The 15,628-nt window shown below is 39.3% G+C and overlaps 1 protein-coding gene across 3 annotated transcripts in view; it reads left to right on the top strand.

Annotated features, from left to right (window-relative positions):
* Positions 1–273: 273 nt before the first annotated feature.
* Positions 274–15,628, top strand: part of LOC109916955 (echinoderm microtubule-associated protein-like 6) — a 252,063-nt gene continuing 236,708 nt past the window's right edge. For all 3 annotated transcript variants that reach the window (XR_007262962.1, XR_007262961.1, XM_048601482.1), the window contains exon 1: positions 274–417. Coding sequence is in view for 1 of the 3 variants with exons in the window: in XM_048601482.1 (XP_048457439.1) it covers positions 282–417 (136 nt within the window). In the remaining 2 variants the exon portion in view is untranslated. The remainder of the gene's footprint in view (positions 418–15,628) is intronic.

The following is a 15,628-nucleotide window of genomic DNA, read 5'->3' as shown; positions in this document are numbered from 1 at the left end:
TCAAAGATATTATTACACACCTCTGACGGAAGTGGGAATTAAATTTGGACATCCTGGCTCAGAGGTAGGAACTCTACCACTGCACCACAAGCCCCTTTTCTAACTATATTACCTTCAAGAGTTAGTATACATAGATTACAATAACGTCAACAAAGTGATTAAATGTCATGTACCTTTTATACATTTTCATATGATATTACTTTCTTCTCCTTATTCAGTGCTATGACTATAAATGATGTACAATGAACAATGCTTATTTTCTTTTATCTAATTAGGGTCATATGGAAGGGGAGGTTTGGGGTCTTGCGGCTCATCCTATTCTTCCCATCTGTGCTACTGTAAGTGATGACAAAACATTAAGAATTTGGGAACTCTCTTTTAATCATCGAATGCTAGCAGTACGTAAACTTAAAAAAGGTAATTACTACATTATTTTCTCAATTTAGCATAATACATCAAAAGTGGCAGCATATGGACCCACTTTGTAAAATCATTTTGTAGTTAAAACTAGAATTATTTAATGTATTGTACTGTGGTGATCCAAGCTGATGGTAATACTGGATAAGCCAGATTCCAGAATGAAACATAACTTAATGGATAATATATTTAATTTTTGTAGTTGGTTAACGTGGCAGTTAGTTACTGAAACATATTCACATGAGGCTGCAGATATTCCTTAACAACAGAGTATAAATTTATTATGTAAAAGAAGAAAAAAAAAACGCTGAATATGTGTGTAGAAGACAGAAAGATATTTAACAAAATCAAAACAAAATTTTCAACTTTTTCCCAATGCTATCTGTTACAGCGCCTCAATTCCAGAACACTTTGTAGTTTCATTCCATTTGACTGCAGAGATTGTTATTTCCAATTCCATTCCAACTATGAGGCATGACCCTTTCATATTCCTAATATCCTCAACTTTTTTTTTATTTTTAATAACTTGAAAACTTCTATACAAACTCTGACAGCTTGAAAACTCCACAGACTAAAAAAAACACTTCTGCTGAGGTGACTGGTTCCCATGAAATAAACTGCAAAAAACTTGGTCCTCCTCCTACAAACAAAACTATTCCCTTTTGAACTGAATTCTGGAATCTTATGAGCTGAGAACTTGAACCTTCTGTTCTGAATTCTCAATTAAACTAATTGCCTTAATATGGTTTCTCTATTTGTCATAAACTCAACAGTATAAACATTTTATCCATTAGCTACAGGAGAGTCTCAAGCCATTGACTGAAGTCACATGCCTTCTTAGATATGATGTATTTAGGTCACTGTGCATATGACCATCTGACCCTGGTGGCCATATGTGCAGGAAATGTGTTCAGGTGCAGTAACTGGCTAACCACATTTCAGAGCTGGAGCTTGATTTGATTTGATTTGATTTATTTTAATCACATTTACCTAGGTGTAGTAAAAAGTTTTGTCTGCAAGCAATAGAGGCAGATCATAGCAAACAAGGATACACGAATCATAGGGTACGTAGACAGTGTGAAGCATACAAGGTTAAGGCTGCACAAAGCAAAATCAGCATTAGTAAGATCAACATGAAGTTAGAGAGCTCCATTCAGCAGTCTAATAACAGCAGGGAAGGAGTTCTTCTTGAACCTGTTGATGCATGTGTTCAAGCTTCTGTACCTTCTGCCTGATGGAAGAGGTTGGAAGAGAGCAGTACCAGGGTGGCAGGGGTCTTTGGTGATGTTGACAGCCTTTCCACAGCAACGATAAGTGTAAATGGAGTCAATGGATGGTAGGTAGACTTCTGTGATGGACTGGGCTGTGCACCCAACTTTCTGTAGCTTTTTATGGTCCTTGGCAGAGCAGTTACTGTACCAGGCCATTATGCACCCAGATAGAGTGCTTTCTATGATGCATCTATAGAAGTTGGTGAAGGTCCTTATGGATGTGCCGAATTTCCTAAGCTGCCTGAGGAAGAAGACGTGTTGTTGTGCCTTCTTGACCTACATGGAAGTCATAGATACCTACCATCTACATGGGAGGTCCAGATTGTTGGTTATCATAGTTCCTAGGAACTTGCCCCTTTCGTTCTCTCCACCTCAGCTGTGTTGGTGTAGATAGGGGCATTTCTCCTCCTTTCTCCCTGAAGTCAATGATCAGTTTTTTGGTTTGCTGACACTGAGAGAGAGATTGTTATCGTTGCACCACAGCTGCAGGCTGACTTTCTGTGGGGCATCCATGATACTGAGATCATCACGCACAGCAATGAGATGGTCACACTGCTGATAAAGACTGAACAAGCAGAAAGGGTGTGAGTGACCACCAGGCAAATAGACTGAGACAGATAGTGCAAAAGACCTCTGTGGCCATTCCCCTCTCTAAAAGACACAGCGTTTTGGATACTGTTAGGGGAATTGAATTCTAAGGGGATTGCACAACAGTTAGATCCATGGCACCATTGGTGGTTCTGCTGAATAAGAAGGGAGGAAGAAAAGTGGCAGAGTGTTAGAAGATTCATTAGGAAGGAGAACAGACAGGCTTTTCTACAGCTATATAAAATACTGCAATATAGTATGAGATGGCAAGAACTGCAGATGCTGGAGTCACAGATAACAAAGTGTGGAGCTGGAGGAACACAGCAGGCCAAGCAGATTTCTGAAGAAGGGTCCTGACCCAAAACGTCAGCTTTCCTGTTCCTCTGATGCTGCCTGACCTGCTGTGTTCCTGCAGCTCCACACTTCGTTATCTCTGGGATAGTATGTTGCCTTAGGATCAAACAGGCTTTGAGAAGCTGCAAGGCATGCTGAAGAGGAAAGGTGAACAACAGTGTTGGTGGTACATATCGGCTGATAAATCTCAGGGCCTGATAACCTGCATCCTAGATTACTAAAGGAAGTGGTCCTGGAAATATCTGATGCATTGGTGGCTGTGTTCCAAAATTCTATAAACTCTGAAGCAGAATTTTATTGATTGGAGGGTGGCAGATATAATCCACTGTTTTTAAAAAAGGAGGGAGAGAAAAACAGAATTACAGATCAATTAGTGTCAGTACTGAGGAAAATACAAGACTCTAGTACAAAATAAATAATAACAGAACATTGGAAAACACTAACGGGATCAGATAAAACTCAGAAAAACCAAATAACTGTGGATGCTGGAAATCCGAAACAAACATAGAAATTGCTAGAGAAACACAGCAGGTCTGACTGTGTCTAAGAGAAAGCAGAGTTAATGTTTTAGATCCATTGACCCTTATATAGAACAGTTCTGAAGAAGGGTCATTGGACCCGCAACATTAGCTCTGCTTTTTCTCCACAGATGCTGACACACCTGCTGAGTTTCTCCAAGAATTTCTGTTTCTGTTTCAGACAAACTCAACATTGGTTTATGAAAGGTCAATTATGCTTAATGTATCTACTGGAATTTTTTAAGGATGAAATAATGGAAAAGCTAAGGGAGAACTAGTGGATATGGTGTATTTGGATTTCAAGAAGGCTTTTGATCAGGTCCAACATAAGAGGCTACTGATTAACATTAATGTACATGGAATTGTGCGTAATATTACTGGCAGAAATTAAGAAGTACAAAACCCTAGTTTCTATGTTGTAGGCTCAGTGATGTATTCAAATGCACCAGTGAGATGTTTCTCAAATGCCTACACCTTGAGAGTTTGAAGGCTGCTAAACCTTAATTAAGGAAACTTCATATGGCAGCACTAGGTCATCCTGATGAATTCTGACTGTCAATAATCTACCTACACAATGCTGGGACTTTGGTTTTGGTTAGGACTTTCTGGCTCACCTGGCTATGTGGTAACAATTACAGACTATGTCCCTATGTAAAGTGGTGTGACACTTGATGTTCTACAGTGCCTCCTAATTCTTATGCTGCCTTCCCCATCCTCCTCAACTCCCCACCTGAAGACTATGTGGATCTTCTGCATCTGAAATGGAAGAAAAGGGCTAAAGAATATCATAAAATGCATAGGTAAATATAAATAAATGATTCATTACTAAAAACAGCTCTGTGTAAAGGTATTTTTTAAAATTCTTTGTTATGTCTGTGACAGGAGTAATCAAGCCTCAATACTCCCAAAAGCTGAACACTCGTATAAATATTTTGACTCAATCACCAGAATCACAGAATCATGGAATTGTTATAGTGTAGAAGGAGGTCATTTGGCCCGTTGTGTCTGCACCAACTCTCCAAGCATTTTGACTTAGTGCCAACTTTTTCCTCACAACCCTGCACATTGTTACTATTTAAATAATCATCCAATGCCACTTTGAATGCCTCAGTTGAACCTGCCTCCGCTACACTTGCAGACAGTGCATTCCAAACCTGAACAGTTCACTGTGTGAAAAAGATTTTTTTCACCTTCCGTGTGCTTCTCTTGTAAAACATTTTAAAATAGTGTCCTCTGGTTTCTGATCCTATTACAAGTCAGAACAGTTTCTCCCTATCCACTCTGTACAGACTCCTTATGATTTTGAAAACTTCTAGCTAATCTCCCCTCACCTTCTCCATTCCAGGGAAAACCATCCCAAGTTCTCCAATCTATTCTTATATCTGAAGTTTCTCATCCTTGAAAAAATCTTCTGCAGCCTCTTCAATGTGTTTAATTCCTTCCTAAATCACTGTACACAGTACTCCAGTTAAGGGTCATACTAGTGACCTATATAAGTTCTGAATAACATCCCTGCTCTTGTACTCTGTTAGTGAAGTCTAGAAAACAATTTTTTTTAACAGTTCTCTCCACACATCCTCCCACCTTTCATGATTTGTACGCATGTATACTGTCATGCCTCACAGGGGTAGTGTGCTTGAACTCAAACTCCACTATCCTGAAGTTATCGTAAAAGTTAAAAAGTTTCTCAAAATATGCAATTTACCTAACAGATGGACCCAGGCTAACAGAAAACACAAACTAGGTTTCTGTAATTAACAAGAACTACTGTTTATTATAAATAAGTAGATTCTAACCACAGGCAAACAATTATGAACTGTTGACATATAACTCTATTAGTTAAATCTCAAATTCCCTTCCAACCACGCACGCACATGCACACACATTGGTGTTACAGATAGAGGGAAAAAAATTGGGGAAGCAATTCAATGCTTCCAGTCCACACAGTTTGCTGAGATAGTTGTTCTGCTTGCCCGAATTTTCTGTTTGTCATTCTCTTTTAAGCAGGTTCTTTTCATTTCTTCACATGAGGCACAGGCTATTAGTACGTTAACTGAAAAGTCTCTTGGTTACTGGTTAAAGGCCAGAGATTACAGCAACTGTTGAGAGAAAATAAACTGGCTTTCTTCAGGTTTTAGATATTTAATTGCAGAAGAAAACATACCATCTATCTTTGCAACAGGCCAAAGGCTTCTGCAAGTATCATGTATACCTACAAACTGTTCAGCTACACAGGTGCCAAGCAGACAGTTTTTGTCAGGCTGATGGCCTTTGTCACCCACAGCTGGTCACAGCTCCATAATTCAATCAGCAACCTGTTGCCAGTCAAGTATCATTTTGTACACATCCCCAGTGCCAACCCATCTGCAAACAACTCCACTACCCCTTGAACAAAATGACAATGACTATTTTCAATGAGTTTCAGTAACTTGCTTTCTAAAAGTACAACAATTATTTCTCCAGTCCTTTGCTGTAAATCAGTCCTTTTTCCATTTCAGTCCAGTCAAAAATATATAAGAATAAAAAGATACAGTTTTTACACCAGCCAGGTCACTCTGCTCCTGCACACCACTTAGAACAGTAAGTTTTATTTATGTTATCTCTTTATTTTCTTTGTCCCAAAATGTGTCACCTCACCTTACTCTCCATTGAACTTTATCTGCTACTTATCTGCCCACTCCACCAACTTTTCATTGTCTTTTCAAAATTCTATATTATCCTCCATACACTTCGCAATTCTTGTAAGTTTTGTGTTGACCACATCTCGAAATTGTCCATCACACATCAACATATTGTTATGGACCAGACCAAACCCACTCAAACTATTCAGAAGATAGTTTAGACCCTAACTTTTCTGAATGTAAAGGTAAATGTAAGGTATTGCATTCCAGCTGCAAATTGATTGGTTAACCTACTGGATTTAAAGCAAAACACAGTTTATTCATCCACTATAGTTAAAATACAATAAAAAGAAAGAAGGAATTGGAATAACTTAACTTTTATTTGAAAATTTAACAGTAACTGTAATGAATTAACTATTCCAATATTGCAACATCCCATAAACACACCCTTGGCAATAGGCAAATTCAGAAAGTGGGTTGTCTTACATGTAGTTCTCCAAACCAGGAAGAAAGAACAGCAAAAGACAATTCTGAGAGAATTGCTGATAGCTAAACTAAAGATCATGGTTCTAAAGGAGTTCTAAGGACCACACTCTTTCAGGCTGCTTCTATTGTTCCAACTTTTAAAAGAAAAATCCCAAGGCCTCACAAGCTGTTTACTCCAGTGGTTCTTGTAGACTGCTTGATACCTCTGCCTTAAAACCTCTCTTCATTAAAAAAAATCCAGGACAAAAGCCGCAGCATTGTCACAATATAGATATTTTATATATTATCAGTAAAAGCAAGGGCCCCAGTTCCAACTCCTAGCGGACTCTGATTCAAGCATTCTTCCAGCCCAAAAAATATGCATTTACCATTACTGTCTGTTTCTTATCATTCAGATAATTTGAATCTACTTTGTTACTGTCCCTTTTATTCTACAACCTATAAGCATCCTCACAAGCCTGATGTGTTTCATTATATTGCAAGTTATTTGGAAATCCATGTACACCACATCAACAGCCTTGCCTTCATCAACTTACTCTGTTACCTCTTCAAAAAACTTCATGTTAGTTAAACATACTTTCCCCTAACAAATCTGTCCTGACTTTTCTGAAATAACCCACGTTTTTCAATACGATCATTAATTTCATCTCACAGAATTGTTTCCAGATATTTCCCACCATGGAAATTAAAATGACTATAATTGCTGGGTCTATCTTTTTGAACAAAAGCATAATGTTTGCAATTCTTCAGTCCTCCTGCATCACCCTTGATTCTAGGGGAGAGTGAACGATTATTGCCTGTGCCTTTGCAATTTCCACACTCACTTCCTGCAATATCCTTGGATCCATTTTATGGATCCCAGTGCCTCATCAACTTTAAGTATTGAGAGCTTATCCAAAACCTCCCCCTTACAAATCTTAAACCCTCCTAGTGATTGGGTTTCTTCCTCTGGACAGCATTTGCCTCTGAAGTAAAGACAGATGCAAAGTATTCATTTAATACCTCAGCCATACCTCTTGCCTTCATGTGTAAATCTTTTTTTAGTCCTTAATCAACCCTATTCATCCTGTTAGCTCCTTTTTACTATTAATGTCCTTATAAAAGATTTGGGATTTCCCCTATATGTTAGCTGCCAGTCATTTTTTATCATCTCTCTTTGTAACTTTAACTTCCTTTCTCATCTCGCTTCTGAACCTTCAGCATTCAGCTTGGTTCTCAATTGTATTTACTACCTGACACCTGTCATAAGCACACTTTTTCTCTCTCTCTGCCTTACTTTGTTTTATCGGGTTCCCACTCTCTCTCTTTTGCACTCTTTTACCTCTTGTCAGTTCTCTCTGTCAAACTATTTTATCTGTTTCCCGTACTCTGTTTTTCTCATGCTGATTTATCTCATTCATACTGTCTCTCTGTCTTGTACTGGTAACTGTTCTGTCTCATGTGGTGTTATCTCTGATGTCTGCTCTCTCCCTCACGCAATTTTAGTTGGTCTGCTCTCTTTCTTATGATGTTTTTATCTGATTCCTACTGTCTCTCATGCTGTTTTATATGAAGTCCACTCTCTTTTTTCCCATTGTTTTATCTGGTCCACTTACATGCTGTTATCCGGATCAAAAGAGGCTTTCACCAGGGTTCTTTAATTAACTCCATATTATCCATTTATTATTTTTAAAAAGTCCTAACAAAACTGGCAAAAATAGGTAACATCTCAGCAATAAAGGAGATCATTTGATTGTATGTTGAGGTTTTCTCACCATGTGATACATATTACATGATTTATAAAACTGCACCACATCACTGTGAAAGCCTGACCAGGAAACTGCTGCTTGAATTTTCTGTTTTCCTACATATCCTGTTATAGGAATTTCACATGCTACGCACTATAGATATTTATGATATCCGGATAATACAACACTTTATAAACAATGATCCATTCTTCGTCTGCAAGTGTGTGAGGAGTTTTGACATCCCATCAAAATCCCATTTTTAATGTAATGCCACGATGGAACTCCCACAACTGCAGCTTCAGTGTGGATTGATTGTGCTAATGTGCTTAACTCTGGATCTGTTTGCTGAACCTCAATTAAAGAAGGCATAATATCTTTTTCATTTTTCATACCTTGAAAGAAAGATTCAGTTAGTCTAGTATCTTCCTATGGAATCAATGTGACCCCTGGCGATGAACTTTGCTTCGCCATTGCTCTAGTTATGATACATGAAGGAAAATACTTGGAACTCGTTCTTGCAACTGTTCCATCTCTTTAACCTCACTTGGGCATTCTGTGATCATGGGAAAAGCTACAACTTATGTTTTTCCCCAATTAAGAATTTTGAATATTTCCTGCATCTGTTAATACAGTTATGGGGTTAGTTGTATCATTTGAGGAAAATCATTTATTTTATATCTGCCATCTACCTCATTCATCTTTCCTGCATCCACAGAATTACTCACATTTGGCCTCATAGTTATAATTAAAAATACAATTTGACCCATTATTTTTTCATTCTGGGCCCCTTTATCAGAATCATTGTTATGAACCCCATTATGTCCCATTGGTTTCCCACACAACTTTCAGCATTCTGACCAGAGATGTCCCATTTTCTTGCAATGAAAACACTTCAGCCTTCAATTTTCACTTCCACCCTCAACACCTTCCCTTCCAGTCTGAGGAGGCACCTTCCTTTCTGGTCTAAGATGGAATTCCTGGGGCATTCCCGCTGTGCCTTCTTTATCCTGGCTATCTGCCTTCCTTTCAGTCTCCAACCGTCTGCCCTTCTCAGGTTTATGGGGATGATGAATAAAGGTTTGCTGTTATGGTTCTGCTTATAATCAACAGCCATCTTCCCTGCCTGTGCAGCAATTGCAGCCTTTGATCTTCAGTTTGAGTTCTAATGACTACATTCAGTGAATTTTTAAATTCTTCAATGAAAATAATTTCCTGAGAGCATCATACATTGCATTTATGCCTTGCGCCTGTATTCAATGGTTAAAGTTATTTTGCTTTACCTTTTCAAATTCAGTGTAGGTCAGTCCAGGTTGTTTCCTTCAGTTTCAAAATCTTCCTTGATACACACCAAGAGCAGCATTATTTCACCGTGTCATAAACAACAGAAGCCTCCTCTAAAAGTGTTGTGTAAATCTCATGAACTCTACTTGTCAATCTGCTTTGCATAAGCAGTGTCCAGGTTTCTTTTGCCAGTTAATGTGTTTTGCTGCTTTCTTGAACAAAATGCAGAATGCCTCCACATCCTTTCTCTCACACTTAAGGATAGTTTGTATTAATTCAAACACATCATTCCCAGACCTTGGGTTAGACTCAGTCTTTCATTGTCAGATTGTTCTCCAGAATCAGAGATCTCCTCTCTTAGTTCAGGCTTTTTGAACTAGTATTCCCTTTCTGTCTACTTTTCTTTTGCCTTAACTGCTATTTCTTTTGAAGTGCTTATGTCTCAAGTTCGAGTCTTTTTTTGAAGTTTCAATCCTTCTTTATTTGTACTGTTTTATCTACAGTTGAATTCTTGCCAACTCAATTGACTCATCACTGGCTGCATCTGGTCCTGCTTGTATTTGCAGCTGTTCTAATTGCTGTATTAATTCTTTAATTATCTCTGCCTTCTTTGCTTCTGCAGAAAATTCTACCTTTAACTGCTCGTCCAATTTTATTAGCTTAGCTTTCATTAAATTGTGTAAACCAGTCAAGGTTGTCTCTTCCATTAGAATTAAAAATTTAGCCATTTCCAATGACATTTTTATGTTATACCTTCAGAACACCAGCATATGTCCTTTTATCGGTTGCCAATTATTACTGTTCCTCATCCAATTGCCCATTGTCCACATCCAAGATCCCAACTCTAAGCCCTCGAACTATGTTATGACTTTGACAGGAGGAACGCACTGGTAAACAAGCTCCATTACTCTACAAGGAACACCATTAGTATAAATGTTTTGATAAAGCTTAGTAAAAATCCTGTTTAATCCAACAAGTGACTAATCAGTTTAATATCTTCCAAGTTTCCACATAGCCCCTGAACATAGATATGTATTCCCAACATTTCATGGGCATTGACCAAAAGTTGTTGTGCATTGCAGATTGCCTCTGAGAAGGTGATGGTGAGATGTCTTCTTGTACTGCTGCAGTCCATGTGAATGTATACCCACAGTGCTTTATAAAGGTAGTTCCAGTTATTTGATCCAGCAATAGTAAAGAAACAACGTTATAATTTCAGGTCAGGATGATGTGTGGCTTGCAAGGGAATTTGTGTGTGGTTGCACTGATATGCACCTATTACCCCTTTCCATCTTGAACACAAGCTACTGACACTGTGCTCTGGTGGTGAATGTAACGAATGCTTAAGGTGCTAGAAAGAAAGGACGTACTGGCCCTGGAGCGGGTTCAGAGGAGGTTCACGAGAATGGTCCCAGGAATGGAAAGCTTAACATATGAGGAACGTTTGAGGACTCTGGGACTATACTTATTGGAGTTTAGAAGGATGAGGAGGGATCTAACTGAAACTTTCAGAATACTGAATGGCCCGAACAAAGTGGACGTTGGGAAGATGCTTCCATTGGTAGGAGAGTCGAGGACCCAAAGGCACAGCCTTAGAGTAAAGGGAAGACCTTTTAGAATGGAGATAAGGAGAAACTTCTTCAGTCAGAGAGTGGTGAATCAATGGAATTCGCTGCCACAGAAGGCTGTGGAGGCCAGGTCATGAGTACTTTTAAGACTGAGATAGATAGGTTCTTGATTATCAAGGGGATCAAGGGTTATGGGGAGAAAGCAGGAGAATGGGATTGAGGAACTTATCAACCATGATTGAATGGTGGAGCAGACTTGATGGGCCAAATGGCCTAATTTCTGCTCCTATGTCTTCTGGTCTTCTGGTCTTAAAGAGTGCCAATAAAGTGTCTGCTTTGCCTTGAATGGTGTTCAGCATTTTGAATATTATTGGAGCCATACCCATCCAGGCAAATGGAGAGTATTTCATCGCACTTTTGAATTGTCCCTTTGTGGAGAGACATTGAGGAATCAAGAGGTGAGTTACATGTCACAGTATTTTCAGTATCTGATATAAACCAGAGAACTGTGGAATCAAGAGATCTGAAACAAAAACAGAAAATGCTGGAGAAACTCTGCAGGTCTGGCAGTGTTTGTGGAAAGAAAAACGGTTAAGGCTTTAATTCTAGTGGTCCTTCGTCAGAACTGAAAACAGCTTGGAAATGGTGATATTTATGCTGATGACAGGGGTGGGGGAGCCACCCATTTGCAATTATTCACACCTGCTGTTAGCACCCATTCAGCATTCATTGCACTCTCCCAATTTATTATCTTTGCCTGCTCTCTTTTTTTCTCTGTCTCCCTCTGTGTAGATCTCCATCTGTTTGCCTCAATCCTTTCCATCAATCATTAGCATAAAAACCATTTCCCAGCTGCTTTCAGTTCTGACAAAAGGTCATTGGACTCCAAATGTTAACTCTGTTTTTCTTCTTTCCAAAATGTTCCAGACCTGCGGAGTTTGTCCAGCACCTTCAGACTCTGTCCCAACTGCTGATCTTCCTGTGGAGCCACAGTATCTATATGGCTCGTCCTCTTAAGATCTAGTCAATAGTAATATCGAAGGCGTTGAGATTTAGCAATGATAATGGTGTTGAATATTAAGGTCAGCTGAAATCATCTGATTGGAGATTACCACTGCTTGGTACTTGTGTTGAGTGAATGTTACTTGCCACTTGTCAGTCCAAGTATGAACGTTGTCCAGCTCTTGCTTTGTGAAGGTGCATGCTTCTTAATTAAGAAGAAAGTGAGGAGACTATGGATTAAAACCTTACAGGACATATTCTGAAACCTTCAAGTAGTGGCAGCACAAGGATGAAGCCTCCTCCTGTGCCTACCTGTTATGATGCTTGAACTTACCCTGTAAGAAAGATGGGACAGTGCCAATTTTCAAGTGCTGAGACATTTTGAGGATGTGAATGTCAGGATAGAACATTGATGTTTAATGATACAGAGATGTAAGGAAATTTGGAGAATAGCAGATGCAGTGTGCTGTAATAGAGGCAGAAGGAGGTGGAATGAAGTGTGCTGCGTTGATTGCTGGAGAGTAAAGTTAAAGCACTCCAAAATGTTTTATTTCTAAAATGGTGAATGAAGACAACCGAATTCAAGCAGAATTAGAAAGTTGATGGCAATAATTGGAACAGTTTGCTGGAGGATAAGAGATATGGGTTAGTAGGCAGAGTGAGGAGAGATGAATGGAAAGATTAGATTACAGAGAGATAAGAGGGAAGAACACTTATTTTCTTTAAGAACACCTTATTTTGCAACATATCTTTGAAGTTAGTTCCTCTTGCTCCATATCCCTTTAATCAGCCTTGGGCATTAATTCTTGAATTATATTTAATGTTTTATCATTTTCTGGATTGTCTGCTCTAACAGTAGATCTTCAATGGCACATGAAATCTGTCTGCCATTTCAGTCATGGCAGTAAGAATTCCAGGCACTCCAGCACTTCTGAGAGTGCAGTACACTTTAGATCCACTCTATTTACTATGCCAATAAAGCGTGCCTTTCCAGAACTACTACCCACTCAGTTTTTAATAGAGTTTATAGAATCCCCACAGTATGGAAACAGGCCATTTGGCCAAAGAAATCCACACCAATCTTCCAGAAAGCATCCCACCCAGATCCATTCCCCCTACCCTATCCCTGTAACCCTGCATTTCCCATGGCTAACGCACCTAACCCACACATCCCTGAACGCTATGGACAATTTAGCATGCCAATCCACCTAGCCTGCACATGTTTGGACTGTGGGAGGAAACCAGCGGAAATCCTTACAGACACAGGTAGAATGTGCAACCTTCACACAGACAGTCGTCTGAGGCTGGAATTGAACCCAGGTGCCTGGCACTGTGAGGCAGTAGTGCTAACCACCAAGCCACCATGCCGCCCCTCAAGCAACTGTGCTGCCCCAGTTCTGAGCTTTAAATATCCCTCAGTTTCATTTTCAAACTTGTTGGGCTGAATCTTATGATATTTTGTTTAAGTGTATTTTTTTGTCCAATTTTACTAAGGTTTCCTCTCCACAAGGCCTAGCATTATTTTCTCACACAACTGTCCCAAAGTCATCCGATTAACTGAGGGCATCTAATTTTATTAGTTCAACCTTTGGATGTGTGCCTCAACAAGTCATAATCCAGAATGTGATCCTTAAGGTGACGCTAAAATGATTCAATAAATTCGATAAGTTCCTTGCATCAGATGCCAGCAACAATGAATTTGTCAGTTTTTAGAACATTTTGGTTGTGGCTAAAAGATATCTTTGTTGAAATAATTAATTCAGTAAAATGTGTCACATTGATTTAATTTGAATTATCATTTTTATTCACTTTTCAAATGGCACCTGCATTGATATAATTGATTCACATTTTGCACTTGGGATTTAAGCAAGGATCAATGGTTGGGGTTCCAGCTATTTACTTTAAGTCTCAATGATTTGCATAAGGGAGTTAAATGTAATATTTGCAAATCTGCAGATGACACAAAAATAGATGGGAATGTGAGCTAAAATCATAGAATCCCTACAGTGGAAGCTGGCCATTCAGCCCATCAAGCCCACACCGACTCTCCAAAGAGCATCCACCCAAATCCATCCCCCCCCCCACCCTATCCCCGTAACCCTGCATTTCCCATGACTAATCCACCTAGCCTGTACATTCCTTGACACTGCACAATTTAACATGGCCAATCTACCTAAAAAGCTGCATAGCTTTGGACTCACCCAGAGGTAATCCAAGCAGACATGGTGAGAATGTGCAAGCTTCACACAGACAGTCACCTGAAGGTGGAATTGAACCAGGTCCCTGTTACTGTGACGCAGCAGTGTTAACCACTGACCCACTGTGCCACCCTTGTGATGAGGATGCAAAAGCACTTCAAGGGGATTTGGAAGGTTAAGTTAGAAAAGCAAAAAATTGGCAGACACAATGTGGAAAAATAAGAAGTTATCCACTTTGATAAGAAAAAGCAGAAATACAGTATTTCTTAAATGGTGAGAGGCTGGATGTTGTTTAGCTTCAAAGGACTTGATTCAATGAGCATTAACAAGAACACACAGCAAGCAACTAAGAAAGCAAATGGTATGTTGACTTTGATTCTAAAAGGATTTGAGTACAGGGGTAAAGATTTGAGTACAGGGGTAAAGATGTCTTACTGCAATTCTATAGAGCCTTGGTAAGACTAGCCTGGAGTTCTGTATATAATTTTGGTCTCCTTACCTACAGAAAGATTAACTTGCCACAGAGAAAGGCAACAAAGATTTACCAAATCAATTAATGGGAATGAGGGGTTATCCTACGAGGAAAGGTTAAATAGACTGGGCCTAAATTGTCTGGAGTTTAGAAAAATGAGAGGTGATCTCATTTAAACACACAAAATTCTATGGCTCAGCAGGATTGATTTGGCAAGGATGTTTCCCCTGATTCTGTGATTCAACATGGGGAGCACAGTCTCAAAATAAGGGCAAACCATTTAGGACAGAGATGAGGAGGAATTCACTCAGAAGATGAAGTATCTTTGAAAATCTCTGGTTTAGAGGGCTGCGGTGGGCTCAATTATTAGTATGTTCAAGACTGAGATTGATAATTGAAAACATCAAAAGATACTGCATATTATAGGAAAATGGTATTGAAGTAGAAGATAGACAAATCTCATCGAATGATGAAGCAAAATCAAAAGTCTGACTAGCCTATTCCTGCTCCTATTTCTTATGTTTTATGACCCCTATTTTTGGAAGGATTCTTTGAGCCTTCAGGAGTTTACTTGTAAGGTACCACCTTTTTATGCTCTCTTAGAGTCTTAGAGTCATACAAGATAGAAACAAACCCTTTGGTCCAACCAGTCCATGCTGAATATAATCTCAAACCAAACTAGTCCCATCTGCCTGCTCCTGGCCCATATCACTCCAGACCTTTCCTATTCATGTACTTATCCAAAGGTCTGTTAAATGTTGTAATAGTACTGCATCCACCATTTCCTCAGGAAGTCCATCCCTCAAGATTACAGATGATTTTTTACACTGTGGTATTGTGAGTCTTAAGATGGTTTGCAGTGTAATACTGGATCCCCAAACCTTGCCACAAGTGGGGCAGGTGTTGTTTGCTGAAATGGGTGATAGGCATGTGCAGATGTACATAAGAACATAAGAACAAGGAGCAAGAGTAGGCCATCCGGCCCCTCGAGCCTGCCCCGCCATTTAATAAGATCATGGCTGATCTTTTTGAGACTCAGCTCCACTTACCCGCCCACTCACCATAACCCTTAATTCCTTTACTGTTCAAAAATTTATCTAGCCTTGCCTTAAAAGCATTCAGCGA

The sequence above is a fragment of the Rhincodon typus genome, chromosome 9, assembly GCF_021869965.1.
Source record: "Rhincodon typus isolate 14 chromosome 9, sRhiTyp1.1, whole genome shotgun sequence".
Lineage (NCBI taxonomy): Eukaryota > Metazoa > Chordata > Chondrichthyes > Orectolobiformes > Rhincodontidae > Rhincodon > Rhincodon typus.
The sequence above is the reverse complement of the archived record's forward strand: the minus strand, read 5'-3'. Positions and strand labels throughout refer to the sequence as shown.